The following is a 24,769-nucleotide window of genomic DNA, read 5'->3' as shown; positions in this document are numbered from 1 at the left end:
ACTCTGATTAACCACTGGCCACTGCAAGTGGCCCATGGGCACAGTAGTAAACACTCAGCCATGCGCAAGTGTCCACAAGAAGCCATAATGACCATGGCATCTCTTCGGCTGCCACAAAGGCATCCTTAGCACCATGGTGTCACTGCAAGCCACTTGCAGCCCTGTGCTACTGCCACAAGCAAGCCTCAACATGGCCATTGGGAGCTTGRGGGAGAGGCCAGCCAACGACATTGCACCCCAGGAAGGGGATCCCATCTCCCTGTCAGGGCACAGGCCTGCTGGGCCCTGGAGAGCCTCACTCACAGCTGCAGACATCCAGCTGTGGCTGTGAGCTGCCCCACAGAGCCTGTCCCACAGACCTGTCTCAACCTGCCTACTTCACAAGGCCTAATGCCACCTCAGTTTAAGCAGTGTGCATGGCCTGGCCGTGTGTCCTCCATCACTCAGCACCCACCAGCACCCAAGCCCACAGGGCCACCAGAGCTATGCCTCCTCCCCTGTGCCTGATTCAGAGCTGGGCTGTGTGGGACAACAGCAGCTGCTTGGGGGCACCTCAGCAAACCTGTTCCAAAGAGGCTGTTGCAAACACTGCAACCACCATCGCAGGTCAGATCTGAATCCCTATGCAGACAACACAGCTAGGACAGACCTGGCAGAGTCCCTCTCCTCTCTCCTGCTGCACTGGGATCTGCTCCTCTCCTCTCATCCTGTGCATCAGGATCTTGCTCCCCAGCATGGGAGGATGAGACCCTGTGAGCAGAGTCATGCTCATCCTTGTTGTCCTGGATAGCAAAAGCAATGCTCTGCCACGCTGTGTGGCTGCGGCACTGATCTGTGTGGCACTCTGTGATGATGTGCTGCAGGAAGGCTTGACCTGGTCACAGAATGGCATCCTCCATGTCCTCACTGTGATCCCTGTCTCTTTGCATCCCTCCATCCTGTCTCTGCTCAGGCTGTGCCTGCTAACAATTCCCAAGATACCCTGGCCATGTCCTGGCTGTGCCTCGGTTGCTGTGGCAGTGTCACTTCATCTCAGTGAAGAAACAATTCCCTCTGGCGAAGTGCCCAGAATACAGAGTTATTCCTTTAAAATGTGTCCTTCCTTGAGTCCCATTTGTCTGTTTGTGAGACACTGCCCTGCTTTCTCCCAAAGCGAGGAGCTGTGTGCTGTGACTTGGCAGGGCTTGCTGGAGCACTGCAGCAAGGGGACCTGCACAGCATGATGCAGTACAGTGCAGCTCTCCTGCACTGTGCCAGCTGCTGGGCAGTGTCACACTGAGCCATGTCCATTTGACCCTGCTCTGACAGTGGGCTGGTGCATGGGCAGTAGTCTGTGACCGTACTAAGCTTCTCTCCTCTCAAGGTAGGAGCGGAGTTAGTGCCCACAGGAGCTGTGTGAGCATGCTAAGGCATGGGAGAGGAGCCCTCACCCACTGTGTTGCAGACTGAAGTGCCTGCTGTGGGCAAGGCCAAAGCAAGGAAAGTCATGGGAGCATCCTCAGCCCCATGCAGTTTTGCATCAAGTGCTGCTCCTCCTGTCCCAAGCAGGAACAGCCCTTCAAAGGAAGGACTGCTGTTGACTGTTTTCCTTGTACTTGCCCTGGGTCAAGCCAGCCCTGTAACTGGGGCTGTCTTCAGCAGCCAAATGATACCAGAGGCACAAGGGAGCACAGCCAGCTCCCAGCCATCAGGTTGCAGGGGGTGAGGACACAGCTGCTCTCCAGAGAAGCTGTAATCTGCATTTTCTATTCCAAGATGTATGGCCTGGTTTCAACTGTGTTTATCTGCACTTACGTTATCATGCAAAGCTGGCAGCAGAGCTCTTGTGCAGGATCCAAGCTTGTCTGAGGCCACATAGCTGTTCTGCATGCCCAGTACTTGCATCTCTGTTGCCTGACTAATTCATCTAGCGGTTGCATGTAGAGGCTGAAATGGACTGCAGACTGAAGAACTCCCTGAGGCAGGAATTTAGCCATATAAGCACAGTTCCTCTTCATTACATTTGGATGCATCCCTGTGGGAATGCTGCCAATTGTTTTATTGTACCTTTTTTGATGGGAAAGCAATATCTTATTATGAGAGGCCAGGCACATTGGCTCAGGAGGATAAGAAAAGCTATCTGTCCTCAGACTGCTAGCAGGAGCTCTACTGACAGCTCCCATGGGGCCTTTGTAGAGAGTTGACCAGGCCTAGACTAACAGCTCCAGTTAGGTTACTTTGGTTTGGAGCTTGATAAGCTTACTTGAGAATATGTGATCTGACATGAGGCAGTTCTGTTTTAAACTGGCCATACCCCAGATAATGTCTCCAGTGGGGAGACATACCCCATTGCATACCTGAAGGTAAGGGGAATCTGACTGTTCTGAGCAACGCATTGGCTAGTTTGGGCTAGCTGTGCTAGGACATGAGTCATGCATGAGGCACTGGCATACAGAGGTAACAGAATCAGGAGGTGTGTGAGATCCCCTGGGGAACCCAGGTAAAGAGCCACCTTGAGCCTAGGAAAGGGGGTGGCTCATGGTGGTAAGTGGTGCTTGAGCAGAGCCTGATTCTGAGCAGGCTGCTGAGCTTGAGACTAGCTCTTAGCTGCTTTCTGCACATCTCTGTAGTGAACTGCAGGATTTATCACTCAGGGCAACTCATTGGGGCTGATCAGAAGGCTATCAGCTTAGAGAGGGCATGGAGGAGCTCAGAATATTTTTCCATGTGTTTGGGAATGGACAGATGAGTGGAGGGATGGACTGAGCACAGGGGGGGCAGAAGAGATGAGTGATGGATTTGGTGGTGCATTGTTTCCCCTCTCTCCCTCCCCCCTCCAAGACATCCTACTGTTTCTCTGCTCCCAGGTGCCATCTCAGTTCAGGACTCCAGCAGCCTGGATTTTGAGGCCAACCCCCGGCTGCGCCTTGTGGTCCAGGCAGAGACAACAGCTTCCTTCGGCTTTATGGCCATAAACCTTAACCTGCAAGACGTGAACGACAACCTGCCTCGCTTTCAGCTGCAGAACTACGTGGCATTCATCTGGGAGTCACAGAGCTATGACTCTCCAGTCATCCAGGTAGTATTGGGGGCACAAACAGGGATACCTGGGCCCTAGCCTGCCGCTTATGGGGTGAAGAGGCAGGGGGCTGTGCTGGGGGTAAGGGCTGGGACCTATGGATCTGTAGGGCTAGCCTGCAGTGCTCTGGTTTGTGGTGTTCCACAACATGGAATGAATGTGGCTTTGCAGGTCGTGGCAGATGATTTGGATCAAGGGGCAAATGGGCAAGTGACTTATGCCATCAACCAGTCCCTGCCAATGACAGGCTTGTACCACATCGATCCTCAGACCGGCACTATCACTACAGCTGCCATCCTGGACAGGGAGATCTGGTCCCAGACCTGGTGAGTAGGGCCAGACTAACTTGTGCCACAGATATGAGGGAGTCATAGCTGTGGAGCAGCATCCTCAATGTTGCAGAGCAATGCACATCTGGATGTGCATGTTTGGAGGAGAGTGGGTTTGTGCCCTTTGATACTTGGTGCCACCCAAAGCTGTTTCAGCCTTATCTGTAAAATGCTTTTGCCAAACAGCAGCGGAAGCTAAGTCTCAATTGGAACATGGGTAGCAAACAGTCCTGAAGGCATGACAGATGGCCATGAGATGAGCCAGTGCTCTGTTTAGCCTGATCTTGGCAAATCTGAGATTGTGAAGGGGGCAGTGGACTGCTTTGAATGGCTGCATCCATTCCCTTTCCTCATTTCTTAATTCAGACCACATAAACTAAAGTCTCTTCCCACTCCCGTACATTGCACCCTCCTACCGTATCACATCTTCCAGGAGCTGTGCACTGCCCACAGTCCTCTTGCAAATCCTCTTGCATTCAGCCCAGGTCCTCTGGGCACCTCGCCACATGTTCTTGGCATCCTGCACTCATGCGAGTCACATGCGTGTAAGGTAAGGGCACATACTACACACAGTGAACTCAAGTCCTCCCCCACCCTCTTACACATGTGGTCCAGATACAGGACACAACTGCCACTGCTCCACCCCAGCTTATGGTCTCTCCCTTCACACAAACACTCTGATGTCTACACACCTCTCTGCCCTCTTCCCAGACGTGGGGAGGCTTACGACATTCGTTTCACTTACATGTCCATCACCTTTCCAGACACACAGCCTCCATGCATTTCCCAACATCCAGATATGCTCCAAATGCTGTGACCCATCTCCCTGCATCCTCCAAGATGCTCTGCCTGCATTGCCCCACACCCATTCCACACTGCTGCACCTTGCACAAACTGCAGATGTTATGGGTGTGTCCATTACCTGCCCTGCAAATGCTCCCAACCACATGAGGGTTGTCTCAAGTGCATGTATCAGGGGCTGTGAATGCATCCACTACCCACTGCATGATCCAGACACAGTGTTCATATCCACTGTCTACTCACATGCTCCAGATGCTGGATACAAACCTTCTCCATACATGTGCTCCAGATGTGCATTGCTCCTTGCACTTACAGCCTCATGTCTGTGGACCTTGTGGGCAGATGCTGAGTCCTGTGTGTGCTGATGTGGTACCCTTGTGCTTGCCCACAGTTTGGTGGTAACGGCGATGGACAGAGGGATGCCGCCTCTTGTGGGTTCTGCCACACTGACTGTTGTGGTGATGGACATCAATGACAACAGCCCTACCATCCCCTTGCCCTGGGAGGTGCGAGTCCCAGAGAGTAAGTGCATCTCAGCCCCGTGAAGTGATGTGGGCTGCAGAGTGGAGGAGTGGAGGCCCAACAGAGGCTTGTGGGTGGGGGAGAAGTCCCTGGAGAGGCCTGTCCCTCCCCTTGCCAGGGCCTGGCTTGTGCTGACCTTGTTGGCTGAACTCCTCCTGCCCTTAGGTTTTGACTCCTCTGAGGAGGCCTGGTGCTGGGGATGCATAGCCCCTCTGCTGCAGCCACATCCTGAGGAAGCTTGTTGCAGTCCCCATGCATCCTCAGCCCCTGTCCATGTTATAATGGCTCTGGCTGCCTATGCCTGCTCTCTGCCCATGGCTTGCATGTCCTGTACCCATTCTAGCCTCAGCCCGCCCTGCTTAGCCTCTGGGAGCTGCTAGCATCTCCCCATTGTCCTCAATGTGGCCATCTCTGGGCTGAGCTGTTTTCCCTCAGTGTGAGCCTTGTCTCGTCCTCTCCAGAGAGACAGGGCACTTGCTAATAATGCCTTACTTCCTCCTAGACACACTACTAGGCACCCAGATAGCCCAGCTAACAGGGAACGATGTGGACTCAGGCCCCGTGCTCTCCTATACGCTTGTGCTGGATGGTGATGCCATGGGTACATTCAGTGTGCTGCGTTATGGGGGACACATTGCCCTGACAGGACCACTGGACTATGAACAGCGCAGCCACTACACCCTCACCCTGCGTGCTTCTGACACCCGCCATGAGACTGAGGCCAACCTGACCATTGTTGTGGAGGATGTGAATGACAATGCACCAACTTTCAGCCAGGGCTTCTACCAGGTACTGTGCACACAGGCACCTGAGCTTGCAAGTGCCAGGCAGTGCAAACTTTCCCTTCCCAAACCCCTCTGCTATTCTACCTGGCATGGCTCACCTGGCCTGTTGAGGGCTGCCCAGAGCAAAGGTCCCCATGGAGATGGATCTAAGCCCATCCTGGCCCCTATCCTCCAAGGGCTTCCCATCCACATCCTGCTGCCACCTACATCCTGCTTCCCCTCATGCTGTCCCTGTGGTGCAGGCAGCAGACTGAGGCCAGGTACACAGCACTGCAATCAGCAGCTGCAAGCCTGCACAGCTGCATGCAGACCATCCTCAGGGGACCAGTGGGAAAGCCAGAATCACTGGGAGATGTGTCATGACCTGGACAAGTGTTTCTGGTGAGGACTTGGCCTGGGTCCTACCAGGCAGGTCATTAGGCAAAAACCAACCAGTGCAGTGTGATGCATCTCTGGAGCAGAGATGCAGGAAGCTGGGAAGCAGGTCTGCTTCTGCATTTGATCTCAAAAAGAAACACTGTTGGCTACTGCTTCCCATTTTAGTGGCCACAATTTTAAAAAGGATATTGAAAGCTGTTCAGGAATGAAGCCACGGGAATACTTGAGGGGTGGGAGAACAATGAGTAGTGGAGTACTATCTGTTTGCAAGTGTTTGACAAACCAAACTCTGTTTGGCACACCAAAAAGGTAAGGGGTATTTTGATTTGTCTAGATTATCTTTTGTAGAGAAAATATCAGCTATTAGAGTTCTTTTGCTTATCAGAGAAAGCTAAAGGACGAGTWGTTGAAAGCTGAAGCTGATCAGAAGTCACATCTGAAAGGCTGAGTGCTATGCGTGCAGGGCAGGCCCACTTAATGTTCCAGCCACAGCCCTGGTGCAAAAGTGGGGAAGGCCCTGACCAGGGCTGAGCAGGGACAGTCTGGCTATTGCTGTCCCAGCTGGCCCCATACCTTCTCCCCACCCAGCTGGTTCCGAGGAGGGGGGGAAGTAGAATCCCACATGGGGGAGTGCTGACTGTTGCTCCATCTTCCTCCAGGTGACATTGCAGGAGCACACGCCTGCTGGCAGCATCATTCTCACCATCAGTGCCAACGACCTGGACTCAGGCAGCAATGGGGATGTCACCTACCACTTGGCTGTGCCCAGCCTTGATGTTGCCATTGACCCCAGCAACGGTGCGTGGGGCTGGCTGCTGCATGGGGACCATGCTGTGGGTTGCTCCAGTGGTTCCTGTGGAGGGGGGTGCCCTCTGTGCTCACCCCAGCTCAGCCCCTCACCAGGCAGCTGTCTAGGGCAGCTAGTGAGGCAAACATGGTGGTGGCCAGTGAGCCTCCCTATCATGGCATCCTGGATGCCCATCCCTCGAGCCAATATCCCTGATAACTTGTACAGCTCCTTGCTGGCACCATGTTGACCCTGGCTCTGTGCCCTCACAGGGACCCTGTTTACCATCCGGCGGGTGGAGTTTGATGCCAGCCAGCCCACCTTGGACCTGGTGGTGGAGGCTCGTGACCATGGCTCTCCCAGCCTCTCGGCATGGGCCACGGTGCAGCTCCAGGTGCTGGATGTGAACGACCACAGCCCCATCTTCAAGGCACCACACTACAATACCAGCATCCCTGAGGACCTGCGCCCAGGAACCACGGTGCTGACACTGGAGGCAGGCGATGCTGACCTCTCTCGGGAGAATGCTGGCTTCGACTACACCATTGTCAGTGGCAATGGTGGCAATGCCTTCCAGGTGGAGAGCCGGGTGGCCTGGGTAGGGGGGCACCTCCGCATGCAGGGTGCCTTGGTGCTTGTGGAGCCCTTGGACTTCGAGGCCATCCCACTCTACAACCTCACTGTGGCAGCCTCTGACCGAGGCCTGCCACAGCGCAGTGCCACAGTGCCTGTGCTCATCACTGTGCGGGACATCAATGACAATCCACCCATGTTCGCCCGAGGTGAGTACCGCACAGCGGTGAGTGAGAGTACACCCCCTGGCACAGAGCTGCTGCGTGTGGTGGCTCAGGATGCTGACTCAGGGCCTCGGGGCCGCGTGCGCTACACCATCAGCTCAGGTGACCAGCTTGGGATCTTCCAACTTCATGAGAGCACAGGGGCTCTGTGCCTGGCACGGCCTCTGGACCGAGAGGCTCAGGCACTGCATGCTCTCGTAGTGCAGGCCACAGATGTGCCGGGGGAGCATTTTGCACTGGTGCCTGTAGCCATTGAAGTGAAAGATGTCAACGATAACAAGCCTTACTTCCCAGTGGAGGTGCTGAGCGCCAGCATGAGGGAGAACCTGCCGCCTGGCACACTGGTCACCACACTGCGTGCTGTTGATGCAGACACTGGCATCTTTGGGGAGCTGCAGTATGCAGTGCTGGAGCAGCTGGTTGGGGATCCTGGCATGGCAGAGGGCCGGGACGCATTTGCCATCAACAGCAGCTCTGGGGAGCTGCGCTCACGCCTCACCTTTGACTATGAACGGGCCAAGGCCTTCCAGCTCCTGGTCAGGGCCACTGATGCTGGCAATGCCTCTGCCACTGTGACTGTGCGGATCCTAGTGACAGGGGAGGACGAATATGATCCCATCTTCTTGAGCCCCTCCTTCAGCTTCGAGGTTCCTGAGGGTGCCCGCAAAGGACAGAGCATTGGGCGGGTGCTGGCAACAGATGAGGATGAAGGGGCTGATGGTGTTGTGCTGTACTCACTTGCGAAGCCCTCACCTTACTTTGCTGTCAACCAGACCACAGGCACCATCTACCTGCGTGTGGACAGCCAACCCCAAGCTGGGGCTGGGCGTGCCAAGAGGGAACCACGTGAAATGAGCCTGGAAGTGCAGGCACGCAGCCCCCTGCCTGCCTCCCGCTCAGCCTCTGCACAGGTCACCATTGACGTCACGCATACATCCTTTGGCCTGGCCCCAGACCTCAACCTGCTGCTAGTGGTGGCTGTGGCAGCTTCGCTAGGCGTCGTGGTGGTGCTGGCTGCTGTGGCCATCGTGCTGGCACTAGTCCGCTCCCGCCACCGCCGGGGGCACAAGAAGCCAGAGGGCGATGGGCAACTGGGCCGCGCACAGAGCAGCTCTCTGCAGAAGCTTGGCCATGAGGAGCCAACGCTGCCCGGAGGCGAGCATATTTACCATCAGGCCCTGCCAGGGTACGGGGGTGAGCCAGCAGGGCCCTACACACGAGGTGGCTCCCTGGACCCCTCACATTCCAGTGGCCGAGGCTCTGCTGAGGCTGCTGAGGATGACGAGATCCGGATGATTAATGAGTACCCACGTGTGGCCAGCATCACAGCCTCCATGCAGGAGCACATCTCTGCCCGTGGCCCTGACTCTGGCATCCAGCAAGATGCTGACCAGCTGTCTGACATCTCCTGTGAGCCGGCTGCTTTGGAAAGTGCCCAGTGGTTCAAGAGCAAGAAGGGCTCAGGGCTGCTGCTGCCGGGGCAGCCCCCGCAGCTGTATCGTGAGGACGGGGGAGGCAGCGCCTTCCTTGGTGTGCGCTGCGGCCTCAGCGTCTCCTCTCAGCCCCAGGACTACACCTTCCCTGAGGATGGCAAGCCCTCTGTGGAGGGTTCTCTCACCGCCATCGTGGCCAGCGACGAGGAGCTCCGTGGCAGCTACAATTGGGATTACCTGCTGAACTGGTGCCCCCAGTTCCAGCCACTGGCCAGTGTCTTCACAGAGATCGCCCGGCTCAAGGATGAGAGCTCCCTGCGCAAGCCCTTCCCAGCCAAGCCCAAGGCAGAGCCCAAGCCCCGCATTGATCCCCCGCCCCTCATCACCTCAGTGGCCCACCCGGGTGCCAAGTCCGTGCCTCCCAAGCCACCTGCGGGCAGGACCTTCCCGCATCCGTCCTCTCTGCGCCGCTCGCCCATCAGCCATGAGGGCTCTATCTCGTCCTCCGCCATGTCACCCAGCTTCTCCCCCTCGCTGTCCCCGCTGGCTGCCCGCTCCCCTGTGGTCTCGCCCTTTGGCATCTCGCAGGGGCCCTCTGCCTCCACTATCAGTGCCGAACACTCACTGGAGCCCCCCGAGGAGGCTGAGCTCAGGATTTAGCCCCGGGCCCCATGGACTCCCCTGCCCCCATGGCCATGGGGCTGGGAGCAGGGACAAGGCCAGGGCTGCTCCGCACAGGTGCTGGTCCTGCTGTCCCAGCACTTTGCCTGCCCTGATGTCTCCATGAGCCACGGGTTTCCATGTCCTCTGGGGCTGTTGGTTCCCATCACTCCCTGTGGGCTGGCAGATTTGGTGCTGGTTTTGATGCCCTGTGGACTGCTGATCCCAGCACCAACACCCCGAAGCTGCGGTTCCTTGTACTGCTCGTGGTGGGCAACAGACGTGACCTTGCTTCGTGGTACTCTGCTCTGAATGGCTGGGAGCAGCTGGGTGCACTAGCCCTGCCGACTGCAGACCTTGCTGCTCCCTGGCCCCTACCCTGGCATGGCTCACAGCAGCCTGGGTGCAGCAGGAGGCTGGCCCATCCCTGCTGAGCCAGGACCCGGGCCCTTCCCTGTGGGGCCTGCAGGCCAGGGGTGATCCCAGGGCAGGGATGCACCACCCAGCAGGCACAACTGCATGGCCTGCCTTGCTGCCTGTGGGGCTGTGGATGGCTGATCCTGCTTCCTGATACAGGACAAACCCCATCCCAGTGCAGCTGGAGGGAGAGGAGAGGTTAGTGTCCACTGTTTGCTTAGCTATGCCTCGGAAAGGGGGGGGGGGGAGAGTCCTTTGGGATCCTCCGAGCTCTTCCATCTTCCACCATTGTGTATTGTGTGTGCCCTCTAAAGGGATCTCCCTCCCAGGGCTGCCAGGGGCCTTGTTCCTCAGGGCCCAGGTTGAGAGGCTGGGTCCCTGCCCACACAGGAGCCTTTTTCCGAGAGAGGCCATTCACAACTCCCAGGTGCCCATCCTAACCACAGGCCGGCTGGGGACGTTGGAGCAATGCTGCCTGGGATGACTGGGGGCCTCAAGCCAATGCCACTCGGTCAGGCTGGGGGTGCTGGGTGATGCTGCCTGGGTGCAAGGGCAGGCTGCGTGCATTGGGGCAGTGCTGCCTGAGCAGGCTGGGCATGTTGGGCAATGCCACCTGGGCACATGTGCAGGCTGGGGGTGTCGGGTGGTGCTGCCCAGGCACATGGATGGGCTGGAGGYGTTGGGGCAATGCTGTCTGGACAGGCTGGGGCATCAGGGCAATGATGCCCAGACGGGCTGGTGATGTCAGGGGGATGCTGCGCAGTAGGGCTGGGAGGAGCGACAGCATGAGGGCTGCGTCAGCCCAAGCTCCTGGGAAAGCAGCAAGGCAGCTGCTCATCAACACTAGTCAGCAACCCAGGTGCCTCCCCCCCCCCAGCTCCATCTGCCCCAGGCTTGGTGGCCAGCCCCTGCTGCAGGGCAGCAGGCAGGGGTGCCTCCAAAAGCCACAAACTCCAGAAGCTCAAATTGCTTGGTAGGGCCAGCATGGTGTCTGGCAGTCACAGCATGGGACAGTGGGTGACAGGCCTCCCCCAGGGCCTTGCAATGTTCTCAGGACAGGCTGGGACACCTCTGCAATGCTGGGATTCCATAGCCCTGGCCTGGCCCCAGCCCACTGCCTGGGGCTGCTGTGTGCTGCTCTTTGCCATCATGCTGTGAGCTCCAGATGGAGACACACTTTCCAGGGGCTGCCCCCCCCCCCCCCCCCCCCCCCCCCGCTAGCACCACTCATGCAGGAGCCTCGCACTGTGCTGTGCTGCCCGAAGGCCCCAGACAGTAGCATCGCATGGTGGTGTGGTGCTTGCAGCACCTGCAGCTGCTGCCTGCGGCTGGGTGGCTCATGGCTGCCAGGCCTGCACAAAGCCATGGTGCAGGGCCACTGTGGCAGCATGTGTGTAGTACTGCAGGGCACCCTACCATCTGAGAAGGTGGTTTGGGGCTGTTCAAGGTGTTTCAGATTTTTTTTTTCTTATCCTACTCCTTTTCCTCCTACCTTCAGCCAAAACCTGTCAGCACCATGGCTGCAACCCAGTCCCAAATGTTTTATCACAGCAGCCAAAATGCACCACTTTTGCCCACTCCTGTTAGTTCTAGCTCATAGCCATCTGTCACTGCTGTCCCATCTTTGTCAGCATTTCAGCCCCAAACCTCTCCCTGTGCATGCCACAGCCCTCAGCCCAGCCCAGGCCCCAGCCATCCCCATGCTGCTGGCATCCCCATGCCATGGCTGTCCCCTCATCGTGCTGTCCCCATGCCACTGCCGTCCCTTCAYCATGACTGTCCCTTCACCACAACTGTTCCCTTGCTGTGGCTGTCCCCTTGCTGCAGGCACATTGCTGCACACTGTTCCCATGATGCTCACGGCTGCRGGGGCTGCCTGGGGTGCAGGGTAGCACTGCAGGATGGGGTCTGTGGGAGCTGCAGGGGCTGCCTGGGGTGCAGGGTAGCACCGCAGGATGGGGTCTGTGGCACTGGGGATCTGCAGGGGCTGCGGTCAGCCTGTGCAGCAGGGATGAGAGGGGGACTTGGGCTGTGCAGGGTGGCTGAGCCAGCCCCGGGGACGGTGGCCTGGGGCCTYTCCTGGCCAAGCCCCGCGCAGGGCAGTGGTCATGTGGCTCCGTCCCCTGTATGCCTGGGGCAAGCTCTGAGGGGTTGTCCCCACAAGCCCTGCAGGGGAGTCAGACACAGTGGCCCCGCTCTGGGCAGGGAGATGCAGCATGGGCTGCCCAGCCGGGAGCCAAGCCTCCAGTTATTTATTTTTACACATTGTACTACGATTCCTGTTTTCTACTTTGTTTGTACCTTTTGTATCGTGTCTTGCTGAGCTGCATGTATTGGGCACTGCTCGTCGGCCTGCACGCCGGGCCGCTCTAGCATGGCCTGGACCCAAGTGCCAACTTCTCAAAGAAATGCCTTAATAAACCACAGTTGTTTGTACAGAGATGAGCGTGGTCACTGCTGCTGGGGGCTTGCGCTCTGCCAGTGTTGTTGCCCTGCTGGTGCTGGGGGAGGTGCTGTCAGGAGAATGCCCAGGCCTTGTGGGGCTTGTCAGGGGCTGCCCCCAGGTGGGGTCTGCACCATGTCCGGATAGCACACAAGGTGCAGGTGTTTCAGCCTTGAGTGCAGTGGAGGATGTGAAGAGCTTGAGTAGAGTGCTGTTGGCCCAGCCCAGGTGCCCTGACTCTTCCAGCAGTGCTCAGGGCAGTTGCACAGGGTGGCTGTGTGGGCTGCACAGCACACACATTGGTATGTTGCACATGCACTACCATGCTGCACACGCATTGCTGTACTGTGCACACATTGGTATGCTGCATGTCCACTGCTGTGCCACACGTGCACTGTCGCATACACTGCCTGGCCAAGCCACATGCACACACATTCATGATTGTACCATGCAGACTCTTCCTGTTAGAAGCAGCTGAATCTGGCAGCCAACATAGGTGAGGTTGCTACAGCTCTGTGCTACTAGATCTGGCAGTAGTGTGGCTGGGCATGTATTCTCAGTGGGTACATACACAAACACACATGCACAATCCACATACACATGTATGCACATGGCAGCCATGCAGAACAACACAGACAGACATACTCAGCAGTAGCCCCCCAAGCATCTCATGATAAGTCTTGTGCAATCCTAAAACGCTCTTCACTGCATCTCATACTCCAAGGCAGTAGCCCCCTTGGTCAATGGGGTGCTCTGAGAGCTGCTCCTATTGACTCATTTCGATGGTGATGCTGGAGCATGGGCTGACGGCTCTCCTGGGACAGCCTCGGGGAGAGGGAAGGGTGCCCCTTTCTCTGGGCTGTTGGGGTCCCCCTGCCCGCCACTGTTCCTCTGTGCTCCTTTATAATGTAACCTGACATCATCTGTCTCCCACTTTGCCCAGTGCCAGTGGAATGTCCTGACCAGCAGCAGAAGGGTCTTTGGCCAGCAGAAAGGACCTTGCTGACACTTCTCCTCTCCTGGCACAGCATGAGACCAGGCAGTCCCAGCTGCCCAGAGGGGACGGGAAGGCACCAGGGCACGCTTACCTCTTCTGTGGGAGCAGCATCTGAGGAAGTCCAGAGCATGCAGGGCTCTGGGAAGCAGGGTCAGAAGGTCCCACTCCACCCAGTATGCCCTGATGGCTTCACGAGATGCTCCCCCTCTCTGCTCCCTGCCTGCTGCAAACCAGCACTGCAGACTAACAGCAGATGCTTGTTAGAGTAATTAGCTCTGTAAGAGCACCTTAATCCTTGCTGGCCAGACAGATCTAGGAAATAATCTCCTGCAAATCTCATCCCATTTAAAATCCTGCCCAAAGCTGTAACCAGCTGGACAGCAGGCTGGGCTGCAGCTCTCCAGCAGCACACCCCGCCCAGCACCCCGGCCAACGTGTGTTGCAGCTGGGCAGCAGTGAGTCCCCTCAGCCTGCAACTGCAGCTGTGGGGTCAGTGCCACATGGAGATGGGGCCTCGCCAGGGTGCAGAACGATGGGGGCATGGGAGGCTGGGGCACCGCCTATGTGGTGAGGTGGCAGTGGGCCTGGGCAATGGTGGGACCARGGCGCAGCGAAGGCCAGCAGTTGGGTGCAGGACTGGGGAGCAGCGAGCACCGTATGTCTGGGATCACAGTGTGCAGGCCAGCAGCAGCCAGATATGGCCTGGGCGCAGTGATGGTGCACTGCCCAGCAGCTGCTCGGGCCCCATGCACCTCCCCAGACATCCTGAGTGCCTCTGTCCCTTTCCTTTAGGGCAGTGGGGAGGGACAGCCCACAGGGACAGCTCCAGCTGGGCAGAGCCCTGCTTTGGGACCACCCGTGTGCATTAGGACAGGATGACTTCCAGCCTTGACAGACAGCTGCTGCCACATGGCTCATGAACCCTCAGATAGCCCAGCAGAAAGCTCTTCCCACCAGCAAGGTGAAAGGACAGGGCTCAAACAGGGGCAAGGGGATGCCAGGTTGTTCCTCTGAAGCCTCTTGGTAGCACTGGCAGCCCTGCAAGGCAGCCCTGCACCTCCATGCCCTGCGTGTCAGCCCCTCCCCTTCATTCCCAAGGCTGACGTCTCCCCATACAGCTCCTCTGCGAGTTCCCCTGGCCCTGCAGAGCTGAACTGCGCAGCTTTGGGCAGAAAACCAACTCCAGCTGCTGCAAACCACACAGCGATACATGCATGGAAACTCTATACAGCCCACATGTGCTTCCAATTGTGGGGACCAGAAATGCCCTGGGGCTCTGCATTGGTGCTCACGCTATGGGCAGCGCCCAAATGGAAATGCTGGCATCCCACAAGAAAGGGGAATGGGGCTGGTGGTTCCTAGAGGACAGGAGAGCTGGCCTTGGTGCAGAGGAGAAGGAGACTATGGGATGCATCTTGGAGACCAGACAGGAGTTTGGGGGGGGGGGCGGCAGGGCACGTGGGTTACAGTGGCTCTGTAAAAAAGGAAGATGCCAGTTGTGCCCCACTGGCTCTCCTGGCTGTCTCCCCTCACCCATGGGGAGCAAGGCTGAAGGTCTGCAGCAGGTACTGCCTGCCTGGGCACACACCACCATCACCTCTCAGCTGTGCCCAGCGGGAATGCAGCACCTGCACAGCAGGGCTAGAGGTACTGCTCCAGCCCTGGCCTTTCCCAGCAAAGACCTCCATCTATCTTGCAGCAATCCAAGCATCAGCCCACTTTTCCAGCAATGCCTCATGCTGCTTCTGAAGCTGGAGAGCTCCTCTGGGCCCCCTGCCTCAGCAGCTGCTCTAGATTGCTGCTCTGTGGCTCTAGCGTGGGAGAGATGGCAGTCTGGCCCAGGCAGGTGGTTTTCCCATTGTCCTTCTCTTCCTGACTTGGACTCTGCAGCAGCAGGAAAGAGACTGGGAGCTCCTGAAGCCATAGTATGCAGCACATCTACTAAAGCTGCCAGGGCTAGGACAAAGACTATGCTGGCTGAGTCAAACCAGTCTAGGCACCAGTGTGGGCATAGCCTCCTCCACCTGCCCAGCCACCTTCAAAGCACTCCCTCCCAAAAGTGCCCTCAGGCTTGCCTTCCGCGCAACAGTCTGGGGTGCTGGAGGCACTGCCAGAGCTCACCCTAGTGATGGGAAATGTTGCTTAAACCTTCCACAACCCCAAGATCTGTAAGCATCATGATACCATGTTCGTGACATAATTAGGAGGGCTCCTAACGTGGGAACAAGCACAGGCCACTGAGAGCTGCTCAGCAGCTTTAGGAGCCACGGGGCTACCCATGACAGTGCCAGCCAGGCAGCTGGCTGCACCGGCCTCCCGGCACAAACACGGCTCTTGCTGCGTGGCCCGTCTGTCCCCTGCTCTTGCTGCGTGGCACTGCCTGTCCCCTGCTCCCGCGGCGCTCCCAGCTCGCTGGGCCTCCCGGCACCCCGGCGTCTCACGCGTGCCCTGCTCCCGACGCCCCGAGCGGCCCTGTGCCCCAGCTCCCCCACGCAGCCCCGGGCGGCTGTGCCGTGAAGGCGCGCGGGGCTGCCCCAGCACCCGCGGCTCCGCTCGGGGCCGGGAGCGCCCCGCCCCCACGGGACCCGCCTGCTCCCCGGGCCCCCGGACCGCCGCCCGGCGCCGGTGGCTGCCGCTCCTCCCGGCCCCGCCCCGCCGCCGCCGCCGCCGCCGCGTCGGGCCGGGATGGCGCCCGCCCCCCACGTGACCGCGGCGGCCTCGTCACGTGACGGGACTCACGCGGCCCCGCAGGAGACGGCGGCGCTGCGGCGGGATGGCGCGGGGGTAACGGGGAGGTGGGGGGCGCGCGGGGGCGGCGGCTGGGCCCGGCCCGGGATAACGGGGCCGCGGGGAAGGGATGCTGGGGCGGGTGGCCCGAGGTAGTGGAGTCCCGAGGGGATGGCCCGGCCCGGCCCGGCCCGGGGTGGTGGGTCCCGGGGGGTAGACGGGGCAGCCCGGCCCGGACTGGGGCGGTGGGTCCCGGGGGGCGGACCAGGCAGCCTGGCCGAGGGTGGTTGGGAGGGAGGGCCTGGTGGCTGCCCTGTTCCCCTGGGGTAGGGGGTCGGTGCTCTCCCCTGAACACCTGGCTTGCAGGTGCAGGGGGATCCTGGCTGTGCTGGCACTGTGTGCAGCCATCTGGAGCTGTGCCGTGGGTCTGGCCCTGGAGTGGGATCAGCCATTTCGGTAGGTGCTGTGGGTGGGTGGGACAGGTTGGTGCCAGTGCTGTCTGCCTGCAGCTCACGGCTTCCCCTAGGGTTCCTCCCGGCTGGGCCCCCGCTGGCCGCGTCAGCCCAGGCCATGAAGTGCAGCTGACCCTTGCCCTCCGGCAGCAAGGCAAGGAACGCCTCGCCCAGCTTGTTGATGCTGTCTCAGACCCCCGCTCGCTGCGCTATGGTACTGGCTGTGCACCTGTGCCCTGCCTGTCCTGCTAGGTGCTGTGCACAAGCTGCTTATGGCCCTCTTTGTGCCCCACAGGCAGGTACCTGTCCCTGGAGCAGGTGCGGGACCTCATCCAGCCATCCCCAGCCACACTCATGGCTGTGCTGAAGTGGCTGCAGGGCCACGGTGTGGTGAACTGCAGGAGCGTGAGCACCCTTGATTTCCTGGAGTGCAGCATGCCTGCGAGGTGAGGCGTGGGAAGAGCTGAGCCCTGCTGTGGTGGCCATGCTGTTCCCATGAGGACAGGAGAAGCCAGACCCTGCTGCTGCCTGCAGGGCCATCCCCATCCAGAGGACTCTGCGTGAGGACTGGGGCATGGAGGGCTGAGTCTGATTTCTGCCTGGTCTGCAAAGGCTCTGCAGCTGAGTTCTAGCTTCACATGTACCCTGCTGGGGTAGCTGCAGTCTGGTGCACTTGAACACAAGCTGTCCATATGTGTTAGGTGCTTGGCCCAGCCATGCACCTCTTTCTTCTTTTGGAGCCACCCAGTGCCCACTGGGGAGAGGGTTGCATGTAACCCTGCAGCACCAATGCTCTAGTTCAGTTTTGTGGAGTCCAGCCCTGATGGGAGTTGGTCAGGTATTGAAGATGCTCTTTGCTTTATAAGATCTTCTGTGCTGGTAGGAAGTGGAGTTCATCCCTGGCTCTTCCCAGCTGCAAATGGGTAAAAAGGATGTGGGAGGCAGTGCAGAGTTTGGGCATGTTGCTGGCCCAGCTGGCAGGCTTGGACATGCTTCGCAGACTCTGCACCCAGAGCCCTGATATCCAGAGTGCCCCATGCTATCACTGTCTCTGTTGCAGCACGGCTGAGCACCTCCTGCCAGGGGCTGAGTTCCACCACTACGTGAAAGGCCAGCGAAGCATTGTGCGCTCCCCGCTCCCGTACACCATCCCCAAGGAGCTGGCTGAGCACATCGACTTTGGTATGACCTACATGGTGGGTTACCAAGGCTGTTCAGAGCAAGAAAGCTGCGAGCCTCCAGTACAGCTGGGACTGCAGCTGAGACTGGCCTGTCTCAGTGCTTCAGAAGACAGCATGGCAGGACTGCAAACTCTCCGGCCATGGTGCTGGCTGTCTCATCTGAGAAGTTTTGTCTGTGCATAAGATTTAGACAGCATTTTTTCCAAAGTAAGTGTTTTTAGTGGTGCTCTCAGGCCTGGATGATCAGGTGAGAGTCACCTGGGTGTTTAGGTGAGTATTAGGAAAGTCTGTAAAGATATGCAGCTGTTTCTGAGGTGGGGAAACTCCCATATATCACGTATGAGGAAACCTGGGGTCCCATGGCCCTTCCACAAGGAGAGTGTAGGGTGCCAAACAGGGGATGATGGCCTCGCAGTGGGGAGATTGAGATGTGTAGCCAGGCAACACCTATGAGGATTGGTGAGGAACCCAAAGTGAGCAGCTTCCTGCCTTCTGCCCAGCTCTGGGGTCAGCTGCTGCAGGGGATGTGCTCAGCCAAGATGTGCTGCAGGACAGCCCTCTTCAGTGTGAAGGCTGAGTGAGGGTGGTGAAGAGGAAGCAGAGGGGCTATAATACAACCTGGCTGAAATTTTGGACTCTGATATCTGCTTCTTGTCCTGTTTGCTTCCACACCAGTGGGAGGTCTGCACAGGTTCCCTGCAGAGAGGAAGGTGGTCAGCAGAGCCTGGGCCAAGAAGGAAACTGAGCCAAGGCAGCACCATGGAGGGAGAGTGGCTTTCCATCTGGGTGTGACACCCTCCATCATTCGTAAAAGATACAACATGACAGGAGGAGACATTGGGCTACTACCAAACAACAGCCAGGCCTGTGCCCAGGTAACTGCTTACCACCCTGATCCAGGCCCAAGGCTTGTAGGCCATGGGAATTCTGCACACTGCTGCTTCTCCAGCACTTTGGTGTTCTGCTGGCCCTGGGACAGCTGTGGGGAGAGTAATCAGCAGCTGGTGGGAGCACAGGATCAGCTGGCATTTCACAGAGCCACACTGGGCCAGCTTTCTAAGTCAGGAGAACAAATTCTCACTGTCTGCTCCTTGTCCCCCCAGTTCCTGGAGCAGTATTTCCACCAGGCGGATGTGGCTGAGTTTATGCGGCTCTTTGGCAGCAGCTTTAGCCACCGCTCTCAGGTTGACCATGTGGTTGGGCACCAGGGCTGGGGCAAGGCTGGGCTGGAGGCCAGTCTGGATGTGGAATACATCATGAGCACAGGAGCAAACATCTCCACGTGGGTCTTCAGCAATGCAGGTACCGATCCSTCCTCTGGTGTTGGTCTGCTCTGCTCTGCCCTGTGATCTCTTTCATGCTCCCCTTCCTTGCCATTGTAACACTCACGCATCTGTGTGCAGTTTAGGGAGACACTTGCTCTCTGTCAGAAGCATAAAAATGGATGTACTGAGTCTATATGGTATCTGAGAAGAATCAAAGGTGAATGGCTGGAGAGGTGTTTGTAAGTGGCAAGTTGGCTATGGTTCATCCCCAGAATGCTTTCCCAGCTGCTAAGGGCATGTACCTTATATGCTTCCAAAGGTGGAGCTGATGCCATTTTCTAATAGCTGTTACAGGATTCATCTTCCATTGACTGGTATAGTTGCTTTTTGAAGCCGTGTTAACTTTCAGCATCCACACTATCCTGCAGTGAGGAGTTCTGCAGCATGGTTACACAGTATAAAACAGTTATCCCAATCTGCTTCCTTTTCATGGAGAGAGATCATAGCAAGTGTGTCTCTTTATTTATTTTTTTTCCTCCTCTTTCTATGGAGTTGATCTCTTGCCTATTAATCTGCCAGGTTAGATAAAGGAGAGTACGGCAATCTGAGGAAACTACACTGCAAACCAGTCTGCACAGTAATCGTTACAGTGCTGTGGGACAAAGGTGATGTACCCCAGATCAGAAATTGGTTGACCAGGAGACAGCACGTTTAAGACTACCAGCTCCATTTCATCATTTTGGCAAGCAGTGCACACACAACTTCCAGCTCCTGGATGTGGAAAAGAGGCAGAGAAGGGGCAAAATGACTGAGCAATGTCTGCAGGCAGGCAGAGATTACATGGGTTAGGCAGGACCCCAGGCAACACAGAGGCATGTCAGAGAGACCTGGCCAAGCCCAAGGATGGGCAGCACGAAGACAACCAGCAGCTCAGTGTGAAAACGAGCCAAGAGCTGCTGTTTGCAGGGGACATATTCAACTTCCCCTCAGCAAAGGGAAGGCACAGGACAGGCATCCTTGCAGGCAGTGCCCTGGAGAGCTTTGCTTATGGTGGGCACAGAAACCAAGGTGTTCAGAACCTCAGGAAGGAGTTGCAAATGCTGCATTGCTGCCTGGATGGCAAGGGTGATTGCAGTCCTGCAATGGATACTCAGAAAAATGGTGAATTGAAGGTGAATCCTCTGCTCTGAGGTTCAGGGCTATCAGAGATGGAGCTCAGTGCCATCGACTGTGGCACAGAATTACAGAAGGGTTGACTTCAGCAAGGCTTTTGACACTGTCTCCCATAGCATCCTCCTAGATAAGCTGAGGAAGCGTGGGTTAGATGAGCAGACGGTGAGGTGGATTGAGAACTGGCTGAAAGGCAGAGCTCAGAGCGTCGTCATCAGTGGCATGGTCTAGTTGGAGGCCTGTGGCTAGTGGCGTCCCCCAGGGCTCAGTACACCTGTCCTGTTCAACTTCTTCATCAAYGACCTGGATGAGGGGACAGAGTGCCTGCTCAGCAAGTTTGCTGATACCAAGCTGGGAGGAGTGGCTGATACACCAGAGGACTCTGCTGCCATTCAGAGAGACCTGGACAGGCTGGAGAGCTGGGTGGAGAGGAACCTCATGGGGTTCAATAAGGGCAAGTGCAGAGTCCTGCACCTAGGGAGGAATAACCCTAGGCASCAGKACAAGCTGGGGGCTGACCTTCTGGAGAGCAGCTCTGCAGAGAAGGACCTGGGAGTGCTAGTGGATGGCAAGTTGACCATGAGCCAGCAATGTGCCCTTGTGGCCAAGAAGGCCAGTGGTCTCCTGGGGTGCACAGGGAAGACTGTTGCAAGCAGGTTGAGGGAGGTGATCTTGCCCCTCTACTCAGCCCTGGTGAGGCCTCATCTCGAGTAGTGTGTCCAGTTCTGGGCTCCCCAGTACAAGAGAGACATGGAGCTACTGGAGAGAGTGCAGTGTAGGGCTACAAAGATGATCAGAGGGCTGGAACATTTGCCCTATGAGGAAAGGCTGCGAGAGCTGGGCCTGTTCAGCGTGGGGAAGAGAAGACTGAGGGGGGATCTGATCAATGTGGACAAGTACCTGAAGGGAGGGTGTCAAGGGGACGGGGACAAACTCTTTTCAGTTGTCCCATGCGACAGGACAAGAGGMAATGGGCAGAAACKGAAGCACAGGAAGTTCCACCTGACCGTGAGGGGGAATTTCTTCCCTGTGAGAGTGGCAGAGCACTGGACCATGTTGCCCAGAGAGGTTATGGAGTCTCCTTCTCTGGAGATCTTCAAGGCCCGCCTGGATGCAACCCTGTCTGACATGCTCTAGGTGACCCTGCTGAGCAGGGAGGTTGGACTAGATGATCTCCAGAGGTCCCTTCCAACCTTACTGATTCTATGATTCTGTGGTTGGGAGGCACCTCTGGAGATGCTTGCTAGTGTCGTCGTCTAGTCCAAACTCTGCTCAAGCAGTCATCTAGAGCAGGCTGCCCAGGACCATGTCCAGGTAGCTTTTGAATGTCTCCAAGGACTTCTGGGGGGGACTCTGCAGCCCCTCTGCGCAACTTGTTCCAGTGCTTAGTCACTCTCACAGGAAGAAAAGCTTTTCCTTAAATTCAGACAGGACTTCCTGTGTTTTAGTTTGTGCCTATTACCCTTGTGCCCAGTGCCAGTGGGCACCATTGGAAAGAGTTTGGCTCCATTTTTTTTTTTTTTTTTGCACCTCCATTAGGTGTTTATACACATTGGTAAGATCTCCCTGTAGTCTTCTCTTCAGGTTGAATAGTCACAGCTCTCTCAGCCTTTCTGCATATGAGAGTTGCTCCAGTCCCTTAATCATCTTAGTAACCCTTTACTGGTCTTGCTTCAGTAGCTCCATATTTCTCTTGTATTGGGGAGCTCAGAAGTGGACACTATTCCAGGTGTGAGGCAATCCCTGGTATCAGCTGTGCTGCCAGCCAGAGCCCATGGGAAGGCTCCAGATGAGCTCTGCTGTGGATCTGCTTGCTGCAAGAAGGGGCAGGAGCCAGCAGGGCCTCCAGCTCCTTCTGGTGTTTGTGATGCTGCTGGGGGTGCCATCCCCCCTCTGTTACACCAAACCCACTCTCTCAAAGACTGTATGTCTGCTACCCTTCTTTATCTCTGCAGGGAGGCATGATAGCCAGGAACCTTTCCTGGCCTGGTTGCTGCTGCTCAGCAACATGTCGTCGCTGCCCTCGGTGCACTCTGTGAGCTATGGGGATGATGAGGACAGCCTATCACTAGCCTACCTGGAGCGTGTAAACGTGGAGTTCATGAAGGCGGCTGCCCGGGGCCTGACTATACTCTTTGCCTCAGGTGTGTCCGAGGGCCCCAGCACAGTGAGGAACCTCTGGGCTGGATGTTGAACAAGTACAAAGCGAGAAAGCAATCTTGGCCATGAAAAATTCTCCTCTGGAATTAGCAGGAATAGGGCATGCTGTTAAGCTGCTGCTAGCCAGGGCTGACCCATCACTGGGTTGCTTCTGGGCTTTCTGCTACAGCTGAGAGCCTCTGGGCTCTGCCTCCAAGCCCCCTGTATGGGAATCCCAGCTTGGCAGAGTGCAGAGAACCCTTCCTCCAGTTTGCTACTGGAAGCCTTTAGTGGAAGAGAGACAGCTCAGACACTGCCAAATAACTCTTGTCTCTGCTGGCAGGTGATGATGGTGCTGGCTGCAGAAGGGTGCCTGGTGGGAACCACACTTTCCGGCCCAGCTTTCCAGCCTCAAGGTAACTGKGGGGAGGTGTACTTGGTCTGTTGTGGAGGCATCAGGCTCTGCATAGACCTGGCTGCTGTAGCTCACCCATGTCTGTAGCTGGCTGGAAGCTGCTGCCTGCACTTCAACTCCTGGCCTGTGGCTGGGCTGCTTTCTTGAGCGGGGTTTGAGCCATATAGCGTGACTCCTCGGGGCTAGCACCACAGACAGGACTGGAGGAGGCTCACAGACTTCAGAGACTTGGGGAGGAGCCTGCACATCTTCACAGGGGTGGGAAATAAGGGAGGAAGGCTTGGGGTGTGTACAGGCAAAGCAGAGACCACAGGTGGTCATGCACCTCTCCTGTCCCCACAGCCCCTATGTGACCACCGTAGGGGGCACGTCCTTCAAGAACCCCTTCCTGGTGACTGCGGAAGTGACAGACTACATTAGTGGAGGGGGCTTCAGCAATGTTTTCCCCATGCCTGATTACCAGGTGAGGCAGTATCTGCTCTGCTGGACCCAGGGGCTGCTGGCTGGGATCAGCAGGTTGCCTGGGACTGGGCAGAAGCTGATGCTGGGGCTGTGGTTGGCATAAGGAGCTCCAGGGCTGGGCTGGGGGTGAGGGGAAGTGAGAGTGTTGGTGAATAAGGGCAGGACCAGGATCTCACTGTAGGCATTATGCTCTTCCTCTTGATGCTTCCTAGACTGCTGCAGTGAGGCATTTTCTGCGCTCAACCTCGAAGCTACCTCCCAGTTCCTACTACAACAGCAGTGGCCGTGCCTACCCTGACCTGTCTGCTCTTTCTGACAATTACTGGGTGGTTACAAACCGTATCCCCCTGCCCTGGGTATCAGGAACATCGGTAAGGAGCACAGCCCTGTGCTGGTGCATGCTGACTGTGCTGCCCTGGCTCTGATGCACTCACGATTTCCATAGGCATCCACACCAGTGGTAGGCGGCATGGTGGCACTCATCAACGACCGGCGCTTGCAGCAAGGGCTCTCGCCACTGGGCTTCCTCAACCCTGTTCTCTACCAGCTACAGGAGAAGGGGCAGGGTGCTGCATTTTATGATGTGAGTTGGGCAGAGGGTTGGTGCTCCCCTCTTGGGTGCCCTGGCACAGCTGGGTTGATGCAGGGTTCTATGGTGTGGCACTCCTGGGTTTCCTGTTTCTGAGGCTGTGCTTGGGGCAGGGCAGGGACCCCCATTCTGCCGGGAGGAGGAGAAGGTGTCACATTGCCTTCCTGGGAGATGTGGGCATGGGGGCCCCTGCTGCTCTGCAGAGGGTATATTCTGGAGGGCAACTCCATTACCTTCCTGTGAGCTGTGATGGGGGGGGGTCCCCTTGGCCTGCTGTGGGGTTTGGGCCATGGAAGGGAGGGGGGGGATAAAGGGGGGTGTCCTGTTCCTGTCCAGGGGAGACTTGCCCCAAGCCCTCTGGGGGTGCTGCTGCCTGGGGGGTCCCCATGCCCTCCCCAGATGTGGGTAGCAGAGTGGGTCCCTGATTCCACCGGGGAATGGGTGTGGGTCACAGGGGTCCCCGTGCCCTCCTGGGGTGGGGGTAGCAGAGTGGGTCCCTGTACCCTCCTGGCAGTGCAGGTTGTGGGGGTCCCCGTGCTCTCCCGGGGCCTGAGGCCTGTCCCCGCAGGTCACGCAGGGCTGCCACCTCTCCTGCCTGGACGGCACCGTGCAGGGACAGGGCTTCTGCGCCGGCCCCGCCTGGGACCCGGTCACCGGCTGGGGCACCCCCAACTTCCCGCGGCTCCTGCGCGCCCTGCTGGTGCCCTGACGGGCCGCGCCGCACACCGGACGCTGCCGCWTCCGGGAGGGGGCGGGGCTTGGGCCGGGTTCCGGGCGCGCACCGCCCGCGCCTGTTCGACCCGTGGCGCCGCGGCGCCAGTAATAAAGGCGCGGCGCGGCCCGTGTCGGCCTCCGTCTGTGCCGCGAGGCGCCGCCAGGGGGCGGGGCGGGGGCGGCCGATGGTTGGCTGGCGGGCGGCCAGGCAAATGGGCGGGGCGCGGCAGCGCAGGCGCGGCCGGCAG

The 24,769-nt window shown here is 57.8% G+C and overlaps 2 protein-coding genes across 2 annotated transcripts in view; both read left to right on the top strand.

Annotated features, from left to right (window-relative positions):
• DCHS1 (dachsous cadherin-related 1) overlaps positions 1 to 12,407 on the top strand; it is a 59,967-nt gene extending 47,560 nt beyond the window's left edge. The window contains exons 16-21 of the mRNA XM_085316586.1: positions 2,847 to 3,058; positions 3,230 to 3,384; positions 4,580 to 4,710; positions 5,213 to 5,499; positions 6,533 to 6,671; positions 6,933 to 12,407. Of these exons, the coding sequence (XP_085172712.1) occupies positions 2,847 to 3,058; positions 3,230 to 3,384; positions 4,580 to 4,710; positions 5,213 to 5,499; positions 6,533 to 6,671; positions 6,933 to 9,550 (3,542 nt within the window). The 3' untranslated portion in view covers positions 9,551 to 12,407. The remainder of the gene's footprint in view (positions 1 to 2,846; positions 3,059 to 3,229; positions 3,385 to 4,579; positions 4,711 to 5,212; positions 5,500 to 6,532; positions 6,672 to 6,932) is intronic.
• A 3,687-nt stretch (positions 12,408 to 16,094) lies between these two features.
• TPP1 (tripeptidyl peptidase 1) lies at positions 16,095 to 24,648 on the top strand. Its single transcript, XM_085316584.1, has 13 exons — positions 16,095 to 16,191; positions 16,501 to 16,590; positions 16,661 to 16,800; positions 16,882 to 17,032; positions 17,647 to 17,768; positions 18,443 to 18,642; positions 18,871 to 19,069; positions 22,158 to 22,346; positions 22,685 to 22,757; positions 23,099 to 23,219; positions 23,431 to 23,589; positions 23,664 to 23,801; positions 24,376 to 24,648. Exons 1-13 carry the CDS (start codon positions 16,181 to 16,183, stop codon positions 24,514 to 24,516), a joined length of 1,734 nt encoding a protein of 577 aa, XP_085172710.1. The 5' UTR covers positions 16,095 to 16,180; the 3' UTR covers positions 24,517 to 24,648.
• The last annotated feature ends 121 nt before the right edge of the window (positions 24,649 to 24,769 follow it).

Source organism: Rhea americana, unplaced genomic scaffold (assembly GCF_003343005.1).
Source record: "Rhea americana isolate MKP2758 unplaced genomic scaffold, rheAme1 scaffold_472, whole genome shotgun sequence".
Taxonomy (NCBI): Eukaryota; Metazoa; Chordata; class Aves; order Rheiformes; family Rheidae; genus Rhea; species Rhea americana.
This window is presented reverse-complemented; position numbering and strand designations above follow the sequence as displayed.

Excerpts from the sequence above, each read along its gene's own strand:
- TPP1 (XM_085316584.1), top strand. Across the intron at positions 18,643-18,870 it reads ACAGCCAGGCCTGTGCCCAG|TTCCTGGAGCAGTATTTCCA; the intron begins GTAACTGCTTAC and ends TTGTCCCCCCAG. Across the intron at positions 23,590-23,663 it reads CCTGGGTATCAGGAACATCG|GCATCCACACCAGTGGTAGG; the intron begins GTAAGGAGCACA and ends CGATTTCCATAG.